Source organism: Amia ocellicauda, chromosome 2 (assembly GCF_036373705.1).
Source record: "Amia ocellicauda isolate fAmiCal2 chromosome 2, fAmiCal2.hap1, whole genome shotgun sequence".
Taxonomy (NCBI): domain Eukaryota; kingdom Metazoa; phylum Chordata; class Actinopteri; order Amiiformes; family Amiidae; genus Amia; species Amia ocellicauda.
In genome coordinates this window covers 27,889,060-27,901,095 of record NC_089851.1, presented here as the reverse complement: position 1 = coordinate 27,901,095, position 12,036 = coordinate 27,889,060, and the positions used below count along the sequence as shown (strand labels likewise).

Sequence of the window (12,036 nt, the reverse complement as noted above, 5' to 3'; positions counted from 1 at the left end):
TCAGTAGAAGGGAATGCAAATTGACAATTACAAACCTGTTAAAGTAGATTTGTACATATATCTGGTGCTATGTGGATGATGGCAGATATCAGAATGGCTTGTGCAAAGATTATAAGCACCTAATTACTGAGCACAAAGTTGGCATAAGGTGATTCAGACATGCTTTGTGCCGTTTATTTAATTGTAGTTCTAGCACTAGCAGTCAGCATTATATCTGGGACATAGTCTCATTTACATATTATCTCAAGTGATTTTGATGGTGACACACAGGAGTGAGTATGAGTTTAAAAATAACCAGCATAAGGCTGGTTATTTCAGAGTGCAATCACCAGCAGAAGCATCATACTGTGGTAAGTACTTTGTAAGTGGTATGGACAACAGAAATAGAACTTTAAAAGAACAAGAAGACAAATCAACAACATAAATAACAGGTAACAATGCACTGCAGTGTTTTACATATATACAGTATAGAGATAAATAGATAGAGGGAGAGAGAGAGAGAGAGAGAGAGAGAGAGAGAGAGAGAGAGAGAGATTGACACATGTAAAACACTGCATATACACAGCATACAGACAAATACCAAAAGGGCTGTTCAACATGTATTTAATTGAAGGTTCAACCTCAACCTTTTTGAATGCTCCGATTCTCTTGATGAATATCCAGAGGAGTGAATACCTTTCCTCCTGCATTGCAATGAGAGAAGTTGGTCTCTGCAGTTTCTTTATGATTTGCTGTTCATCCCAGAGGTGTTCTATTGGATTGAGGTCAGGACTCTGAGAAGGCTGTGACATGTTTTCAGTGCTGCTCTCCTTGAATCTTGCTACTTTTCTTTGTTAGTTTTATGGGTTCTAACAATTCCATCAAAGCTCCTAGTACAGTGCCGTCTTAATATCCACAATACATAATGGAAGACATGGTGTTCAAACCAAACCTTCCACTGTTGGGCAAAGAAAGAATTTTCACATCACTTATGCTAATGCAGTGCAAATATTTTGGTTCATATGCAGTTCCATTGTGTTTTATTTACACAAGGCAAACAATAAACACAGTGAAAGACACTGTGTTTCAAATTTTCAAGAAAAGCTGATCTGTCTGTTATTTATTTCTTATGTACCATACAAATCTATCTTTATACTCCCCTGCCATCAGTTTCTTAAAACAGAAGTGCCCTAACACTAGCCTGTTAACTAGTTTGCCTTACATTATAGCACTTGCCCTGTGTGCATCCTAGTCAAAGATACTGTCTGTTTAAGCCGAGGAATCCACACCTAAAAGTTGTCCTTAACATCCTCAACAGTACTAAACTTTTTTTATTTTTAACTTTGGACTGCTGTCTAATAGTCTAATGTTAAATTAAGTAACACATGTCATAAAATAAGTAGTTTTAAAAATGCTGCAAAAGTGGTTTTAGACAATGATTGACAAGTCATTGCCAACTAACTGCAATATAGGTTCACAGACATAATTAGAGGATTAAAATGAAGAAATTCATATATCAATAAAACTCTTGCATTTGTGTTATTTAAACATGCATGGTTTACCTTATATTATTATGATTTCATTGTTTTGAATAAACCAGATAATATATACACATACTAATTCATTATGATTTAATTAAAATATTAACTGTGCATTTCTGTAGTATTTCAAAAAGCTATTTACTAGCCTCTATATTATTGTTTTTGATTGGACAATTTATAAGAAGTTCTTAAAACTAAATTTAAGATGATTTTCAAAGAACACAGCCCCTTGACTACAACCATAACACAAGACAATTGACCATTAAATCCAGTTATTTAATAAATATCTGTTTTGCATTCCTCACCTGAGTTTTTGTTGGTCCTCAATAATAATAATAAAAAAAATGTTTGTATACTGTAAATTACATATTTTTTTACTGTTGGAGTGGTGTGTGTAAATGAGTGTGGCTAGTATGTCTTTAAATAGGGGTGAAAGGTCAAGTAACAATGAAACATTTAGATATTTTAGCAGTAATATTTGTAGGGGTTCTTGATGTAGATTTTAAACTCTTGTAAATTTTCCAAAAAACAGTCAATAATGATCAACTCGAAGAAAATGCATTACTTACACTTCATCACATGTATTTACTTATCTGGAACTATGGACTTTATTGAGCAATAAAAAATATACACCAGGGAAAATAATTTCCTGTTTTGTTTTTCAGAAGTTTTCAAAATCAGGTTTCTTTCTTCCACATGTAGAACCCAAGTTCAAAAAATGAAAAAGGGCACTTGTTTCTACAGTAAAAGTGAACAACTGGTACAGTTCAAAAGCTTTTTTTTATTGTTTAACGAGGGTTTGTTTTCTTTTTTCTTTACAGTAACACAAGCTAGATGGCTGGATCCAACTCTCCCTCTCCATAGAGCTCTGCCAGTTTCTGAAACTCTGGTCCCCAGTCACAGAGATAGTTATAATCCTGCTCTGAATGTGTGGTTGCTGAATCGAGAGAGCTGATTGACCCAGCGAGCGATCCGTGTCCTTCATATGCATAGGTCTGCAGGGAGTCATATGGGGGAACGCTCGTATCAAGGTCGGCTTCAATCAGTCTCTGCTTAATAAATTCATGTACATCCACACCGTCCAGAACCAGAGGTAAACTCTGCCTGGGAGCCCTCTGTACATCCGGTCTGACATCTCTACGGAATTTCAGTTCTTCTGCAGCAGCAGGGTTCCTTAATGCTATGATGTCAAAAGCTTCTGTGTCTTCCTCTCCCCCTCCCTCATCGTCATATGTCACAACATTTTCCCGAACGTCTTCTTCAGATATAATAAGTGGCTCTTTCTTGCTTCTTCTGAGAGTGATAAAAAGCACAACAATTGCTACAGAAAGGAGACAGAGAAAAGGGTTAGGAACATTGACTTCCAAATGTTACTGAACATAACAACCAAGCCTTCTAAATAATAGCTTAGTCACAAATGTTTTTATTTTTATTCAATCAACGATTTTTGAAAAACAAAAAATAATTTCATCTAGCTCATTGTGATCTACAAGGTCAGCTAATTCCTAGTTGTAAACCCCTGTTTTTTGAAGCATAAAGCTGTTTGCTGCAGATACCTTGCACTTAACTACAAAAGCGGTCAATTCAACAGAGCTCGGTGATTTGCTTTTGAATAACCCTTCTGCTTCAACCACATTTTCACAATTAGAGAACAATCACGATGAAAACAAACAAAAGAAGATAATTATATCAAATGTTTGACAGTTTTCTAATGGTTTTAATAGGGGGATGGTTACATTATAGTCTACATACAAATATTATATTTAGAAAATCATAATACATAATAATATATAATTGAATGTTTTAGACAACTTATGGTCACAGTTACCCCAATTCACATCAGACATGGCATGTTATTGAATACATTTTGTAGATTACCATATGATAGATACAAACTATGTCTAAGATTGTTTTGTGGAATTACTTAATGTAATTCAGGTTAAGATCAGTGTAGAAAAATGTATGATTATTGTACTCTAGGTAAGAAAAGACTAGCAGTATTTGTTTAGTTTCCAATTGAATAATTAAATAATACGATATTGACCTAATTTGTATACATACTCCATCTTCATCTTAGAATAAGACTATCTACAATCTCAAAATTGTTCTGACTTTAGAAATTAAGTATACTTGATATGTTCCATCACGACTAGGGCCCAACAAAATGAAACTAAGCTAAATAATAATGAGTTAAATCAACATATCAGTTACTAGCTGATTATAAAATACCTGAGTGTTATGCACATTCTAACTACTTTGTGTGAACATCTCCCTGATAAACAAAGTACATATGATATTATCTAACGCTATGGGTTCCAGACTTCAGGCAGTCATTGACTGCAAAGGATTTGCCACCAAGTATTTAAAACAATTTAATTCATAATTATGTTATTTTGTCAAAATACTTTTGAGCACCAAAAATTGGGGGGACCACATATTAAAATGGGTGTAATTCCTACACCGTTCACCCAATTTGGATGTAACTACCCTCAAATTAAAGATGTCTACACTTAAAGAAGATTATTTCCTTTCAAATCCATTGTGGTGGCATACAGAGCCAAAAGGTTGTGCCCTTGTCCAAATATTTATGGACCTAACTGTATAATGGAGAATATTTTGTTTGAAAGCTAACCTCCACAATATTGCAATGCAGTGCAAAAACAAATAATATTTCAGAGGGATTTGCAAAGCTCCAATTGATTTATTTATGAGGGTTTATGACACATTTCGCCCTTTCTTTTTAAGTTTTTTCAATAAATAGCCTTCAATGATATAAATATAGCTTGCAATGTATTTTCTTCTTATAGTCAAACGTTATTAAAAAGGATAAGGAAAGCTACACTGCTTTGAAACTTGACCACATTAGATTGGAGACTTCTGATGAGACCCTCTGTAGAATCCAGGTTGCTGATGCAAGTGATTTTTGGTGTGATCAATAATTGGGACTCTTCCCTTTACATCAGAAATGCCAATAATTGCTTCAATATGGTGACAGGGGATATTAATGGTCAGCATTAAAGAATAATTGTTGAGGTCATCAGATATTACATGGCACTATGTGAAAGAGTCTTGACAAAATTCTAGTTTTCAGAATTTGGCTACCTCCATTCCTCCGTGTAGTTTAATTGGCAAGGTCTTCATTCAAAGTCTTTATTCTTCACCATATCTACTGTGTAATGAGCTTCTGGAGCAGAACAGCTGCTCTGCTCCACCGTTTTTGGATAAACTAACATATGTGAAAAATAAACATATGCATTTGCCCTTAAAACTTATTAAATTCCATGACTCGGATTATGAAAATATGTTGCACTGAAAAAGTTAATACATGAATTTGCATTTGAAAAATAAAATAAATAATGCTTCTCTTTAAATAGTACACCTAATATAAGTCTTATATCTCTATAACCAATTCCAACAGTTACATACAGTATTACTTTCATTTTGCAAAAAGTATACTTCAGTGGATTCAACAACTGCATCACCCGATGCAAATGTTGCATGTATTTGACAGAATGCAGAACACTTTCACCAAAGATGGTTTTGTGTAAAGCAGCAATTGTTGTGGCTTTACTCAGTTGAAGAAGGACGCCTTTAGAGACTCATTGAAATGTTTCATAATACTATAGAGCTCATAAAACCTCTGACAGTCCTTTGAGTTAATGTACTAATGCACACACCAGTGAAAAATCAGTTCCCCACATGCTGAGAATTGCTAGGATTCTCAGCACTTGGCAATCAGAGTCCTACAGAGCCAAGACAGATTTTTATGGGTTACCTCCTGTGATGGCACGTTGGATTATTATTACAATTTTATGATGTTTTGATAATTCCAAAAGTAATTTTCCTCAAGACCAGAGGCAATCGATCTTAGGTTGCAAAGTTTGTTTCATGAGGTGACAAGGAAAGTAAAATGAAGATTGGATCTTATTTAAATTTCACTTCATGCCCATGGAATTGTTTTATTGTTCCATGTCTACATTTTCTGTTCCAGCTAGTAGAATATAATAGAATGAAGTGAGTTTTCTTGATGTAAGCAACTTGATAGTTATTCATTTGTGTCTTTTTTATGAACAGCTAAGCATGAAGGTCATATATGCTAAGATTGGACATTGGAAAAGCAAAAAATAAATGCGGTGTTTTTACTATCTGCATTATTTTCATACTTTAAATTGACAATATGACCTTCAAATACAAATGATCATTGTGTTAAGGCTTTTTCATAATTTAATGCCAGTAAACTAAAAGAAAACATAATGATCTTTGGTATACTAATTAAATACATACATTATTTTAAATGGCTAAGTTATTTAAACTAAAATATTAAATATAAATATAACTGGAAAAACATTCAAGTTCTCGGCCAACTCAGGCATTATTGCTGCTTCTATTAACTGCTAATTTCCTTAATTCACTGCAGATCTACTATCCTTCAGTTGCATTCACTTAAACAGCTCAACAACAACTCTCCTTTCAGGACTGCATCTCTACTTATATAGCTAGCTTGAGGATCCTCCCTGCAACTGAGCGCCGCCTACATGTCCATATTAAGAGAATTCAAGCATTTTTTTGTCAATGTAGCTAAAGCCAAACACATTTGCTGAATATGTAAGTATTATGGAAATAAATAAAGAACTAAAGAAATGAAGTCTAGAATCTTCTATTACTGTTAAACTGTGCTATACAAATAAATACTACATTTCTAGATATTTAAAATATTGAAAACTAGCAAAATACACATGTACACTAATATATCAATATATCTATCTATTCACAGATAGATAGATAGGTAGATATAGTTACACACACACACACACACACACACCATTCTGTATTTATTTCCATAATATAAGATTCCAAAGCGCATACTGCACATATTCAGCAAATGGGCTTGGCTTTAGCTCCATTGACTTGTCTATATATATAGCATGGCCTTGAACACCCATCTATTGATGAAAGACAGTTTTATACTAAGGAGCTCCTGCAATATTGCTGGGAGAAATTAAACACTTGAACACATTGGAAGTGAGAAATTTCAAACCTTTAGGTGTGCTTTCCAGCTTTAATATCTGACTCTCTGTAAATGGAGAACATCTGAAAACAAGTCTGCATATGACAGCATACATCATCTTCAAGGCTCTCGGTCTTGATGAATTTAAACGCAGATGGCATGTTTCCAAATAGAAAATGACCTTTTGTAATTTAGTGCTAGCTGAACTGAAAATTCTCAAATTAATATTCATCACCTTCATGCACAGATGTCCACACACAATCAGAACAGCCATGTAATTACAGGTCCTCTACATTTCGAGGGAATTTGTTGCTGTTTGCGTGTGTCTTTCGTCTTCCTGACATGAAGTACCAGCTATGTTTCTGTATCTACACTGAATATTTAATCTCAGCCACAACTGATTTCAAGGCTTGTGAGATCTGTTTTTATTTATATGCTTCACACAATTTGTCACACAACAATTGCAACCTAGTTATAGGGTATTGAAGAAAACTCACCAAGCAGAATAACAATACAAAGCAGTATGGCAATGAGGGCTCCTGTGCTTAGGCCTGCCGAGGAAAGGAAGGCTTCTGCATGACACGTTCTCACTTTCCCATTGCGCTCACATGCACACACCCGCAGAGTCAGGGTACTGGTGCTGCTGAGACTGGGATCGCCCCCGTCAGCAATCACAATTGGTAGATGATACAATTCTTGGGTTGTTCGACTAAATTTCCGTCTTCTTGCCAAAATGCTGGCTGTGTTATCTAAAATGGAAGTATAATTTCATAATTAATAAATACATCATCAGATTGCATATATACAGAGGGAGGGAGAAAGAAACACAGAGAGAGAGAGAGAGAGAGAGAGAGAGAGAGGAAGATGAGGAGGAGAGAGGGGGGGATACAAATCAAACCTGCACAATTAGCAGTAATAAAACATATTGCTCCAAACTATGTGGCTGGATGTGTCTTAGTAAAGGTCTGTGTCTACATATATGTCTTTGGATGAATTGTTTATATTTTTATGAATTAATCTTCACAATGTGAAAACATGTACCTGTGACATCAAAACAACTGAGAGCATTGTACATGTATTGTATTTATTTACATTTTTGAATTCTTCTTCGCTGATCTGCCTTTAATCTAATGAACATCTCAATGGCCGGATGTCTAGCAGGCAAGGATGTAAATGAGATTCCTAGTAAGAATATTGAATTGTTTAAGACAACCACAAGGCATATTGATGAAAGGTTATAGTCAGGGATGAACTATGCTAATAAACAGAGAAGTTCTAAAGATGTGTTTTAATTTTTCATTTTAAACTGTTTTAATAAGTGCAGTGATTCATAGTACTAGACTGCAAAATGTACATGTGCATTAATGCTGATGGTAGAGTTTGTAATTTAACAGGAGACAGAATTGGTGCAGTCAGTACTAAAATAAGATATTTTTCATTAAACAATTTTCAATAAAACATGCATGGAGGAGTTGGGACCATGTTTTGTTGACAGATTAAACAGACATGGAATTTTTGGATGCATACGCTCTAATCATATATTTGGAACATAAAAGTCGAACTCATGTTGTCCCCTCTTGGAAGCATGGAGGTGGATTTGTTCTATGAATGGATTAAAATATACTGGGATTTTTCTGTCAAGATGCTTCTCCATGGTTGCAAATTAAGGATACCAATTCAAATCACATATCCAACTCTGAACAAATTATTAAAAAAGGAGGATTGGAAGTGGAATGGTGAAAAAACTCTTAATTACTGCCTTCCCTAGATAATTTTGTTTCACAAACTATATGTAGCCTACCTTTATACGTGTATTTGTGAAAAAAATCCCCATAAATTTATATAATTGTTACAACAGTTGTAATCCCTGTAGTAACTGGTACAACATTTCATATTTTATCATTTGTGTTTGGTTATAGCTGGGTATGAGTTGTTAAATGGATCACAACACTGTGAATTGCAAAATAATAAAATGAATGCATAAATACATTGCTAAAAAACACACATTAATTGGAATCTCTCGGCTGCTCTTAAATAATTCAATACATATACATCCTTAAACTGAATTTTGATGGAGTAAGATTTCAGAATCTAATGAATAGAAACAAATACATGCCATCTATATTTGACTTCCATTTCAGTTCTGCATTTACATTATGAGCATTGGCATTCTGAATGCTCATGTATGGGTACATACTGAGCAACTGTGCAATGGCCCATGTTTTAACATTTGCAGACACTTGACTGAGCAATAATTCAAGACTATGAATGACAAATTGCACATTTATAATATGAGATCATTCATTTCACACTCTCACCACACACTACTGAGCAAGTGGCACATGTCTAGTGCCTTTTAACATTTACGTAAATTGCATTTAACTATATACTCATTAATGTGACTATAATTCTTAGGATATGTAATTGACCCAGTCAATTTTCTGTGCAATTGTTTATTATGAAATGGTAAAATTTAAAGGTGTTAACGTTGACCATCATGCTGTTAATAAGGAAGAAGAAGAATCATCTGTGGAATTGCAGACATAATTATTGGTACAGTTCAATCAACTGCAATTTATTTTTTTCACTGAGGAGAAACAAGTTATCAGAAAACTTTATAAAGGAGTATAACTGAACTAAAACACTGCATTAAGGAATAACATTGTTTTGGATGAAAGGTGGCAATACTTGTATCTACATTATTATTATTATTATTATTATTATTGATAATAATAATAATAATAATAATAATAATAATAATAATAATAATAATAATAGTGACGACAATGTTACAAGGGGTATATCAAGGGTGCATGTCCTATAGAGATTATTATTCTTATTTCTATAAATATCAATTCAAATAATGCTGACTCTTACAGAATTCAGATACGAATATGTGCATTAACCTAGAGTTTGAGACTTTACTTTAAATGTACCACTTCGCAGGCAGCTGATTCATATCTGACATTTTTACAGGGTAATTATAAATGATTTTCAGTCTTAAGCTCATTTCTGCAATTAGGTAATGTATTCAATTGCTTTGAAAAAAAAAAAAACTGCTGTATTCTCCATAGCAGTTTGACATTTGTAAGGATGTTTAGCCATTTAAGGCAATGTTATCTATGGTGGGTGAGCATGTTCTGCCTGAATAATATCTACACTTCACAGCTGACTGGGTGCCAATGTCTGGAGAAGTCTGGAAATACACAGTTAGTAGAGCTTTGTGAGATTTGTCTTTCAGCTTCACCTAGATGTTTTTTCTTTTTTTAGCCAAATGCTTTCTCAACACATCATTGAATTTGGAGCAGTGCTGGAGCAGGTGTGGACCGCTATGACAGAACAGTTCATATTCCATGTTTTGGCCATTTTCTAAGGTCGTATAATTATATGTTATATAATTATATGCAATATTCCTGTCTTGCGCCCTATGCCTGCCGGGATCAGCTCCGGCTTCCCTGCGACCCTCACCAGGATAAGTGGTTTCAAAAATGGATGGATGGATGGATAATTATATGCAAAACTGGTTATCTGAAAAAGATTATACTACCCAAAGGGGGAGGGGCCTATGTCATTGCCAGGGGATCTGTGAACAGAAGTTGTCTAATACAGCTGTCTATAGGCCACTGTACTTTGTGACTCAAGTAGCCCTCCTCTGCTTGCTATATCCTCGCAACCTATCATAATCTTTTGAGTTGAGGATACTACCCAAAGGGGAGGGGTTACCATATACCCAAACCTTCGCATGGGAGACCAGCAACTGACTGGTAAGAATGTCTGCCCTGAGGCCAAAGCCTGCAAAGGGGAAAAGCCTCAAATCAACCAATAATAATGATAATAATAAAGGGGGACAGGGAACCACAGGGACCAGCACACCAACCATAACAGACAAGGAGCAAGGGCCAACTGGAAATGAAACAACGCTAAATGGGGGGCAGGGTGACAGCACTTGCTCATCACCCATCAGACCTGCCAGGAACAGGACCATAGGTCTGTTCTATTGGGGTCAACTCAAACCAGAAGCAGGCCAGTGGGCATGCTCTACTGGGAGATAAGACATGAGAGGGGGCAGAGAAACGCAGAGAACTGCCCCCCACCCCACCATAACACCAGGAGAAACACAGTGCGGTGTGCTTCCCTGCTCTCTTTCTGCCTTTGCAAATGTGAAGCACTCCCGAGAACTCTGGGGTTGTATCCTCAACTCTATAACAATAACAATACTTTATGCAATCAATTTTTATAACAGTATTTATCCAGTAATTACCATGTGAATTGTAGCAAACAATCAGTGACCAAATATCTGTATTGCATTATCAAAACAAAAATAGGAAAAAAAATCTGCTTTTTATAATTTGTATGATCAATGTTGTTGTTGTTGTTGTTGTAATTGGTTGTTCTTATGTTGGCCCAACACAGAGCAGAGCAAACAAAAACAAAACAGTATATGGTAGCCTGCCATTTTGCATTATGCAGGGAGTGGAAGGGCTGTACTTATTTTAATATTCAATGTCTCTGTGTGTGAATGCAAATGCACATACATACACATAAAACAACACCACATGACAGCCTTCTAATTTCAAAGAAAATGTTCTCCAACAGCAAACATGCTATTGAGGACTTGTCATCATTACAGTGCTATCCTGGCTCAATCTATAAATAACATTCTCTGCTGGTAGCTTGCTGAAATGGCGACAGGCACTTTAAGCTTTATTAACTCACACACCCGCAGGATCCAGTTCTTCCAGTCTCCTAATTCTTGTGATGCACGGTAGTAAAATAAGGGATTTTAGTTTATGGCTGAGCTTCAAATTGGTATGCAAGATCACAGCTCCAATCTTCACAACACAAATTCATTTTTGACTTGAAATACAGAACCATGTTAATACAGTTGCTCTTGGGCATTTCTGGGAGTTTCTATAGGTCATATGCAACATTGTTTGGGATATTAAGTACTGTATGCAAATTAAAACCTCTAGGCAGCACACAAGAAGGAAATACTAATTCATATTAGACTTAAATTACTATGCTAAGCTATGACCACTAGCTGGAAGTCAAAATGTATTATGTAACAATAGCCACAGCGAAGTAGGTAAACAAGTGATAGGAATTTAATGATAAGACAGGTTATTGGTGAGATCTAAGAAATAGTGGCATATGTCATCAATAATACAGGTTGCTACAGTGAATTTGATTCCTTTACACTTTGTTGCTTTTGCGTGTACCTGTATATTAGGAAATACATTATTTTAAGTACCAGTGTTAGCATTTATATTAATTAAGGGATAACATGAAAGGCTTGTAATAGAACTAAGTACAAATTAATCACACATACTCCGATGGACGTTTATAGCCTTCTTTGTGTTTTGTCTAACAAAAAACAGATAGTTCTACAAAGGTCCAACAGAGTAATATGATCTTTGCACAGCTACTGCACTATAATATGATTAAATTCAAATAGAAAAAAACAGCTTCCTATATTAATACAATCCTGTCACACCCAACGTACATTTT

At 35.1% G+C, this 12,036-nt stretch overlaps 1 protein-coding gene across 1 annotated transcript in view; it reads right to left on the bottom strand.

The window, feature by feature from the left end:
- Positions 1–2,281: 2,281 nt before the first annotated feature.
- Positions 2,282–12,036, bottom strand: part of LOC136768121 (cadherin-18) — a 157,953-nt gene continuing 148,198 nt past the window's right edge. Inside the window, exons 11-12 of the mRNA XM_066722178.1 lie at positions 7,026–7,277; positions 2,282–2,841 (exon numbers count right to left, since the gene is read on the bottom strand). Coding sequence (XP_066578275.1) covers positions 2,351–2,841; positions 7,026–7,277 — 743 coding nt within the window. The 3' untranslated portion in view covers positions 2,282–2,350. The remainder of the gene's footprint in view (positions 2,842–7,025; positions 7,278–12,036) is intronic.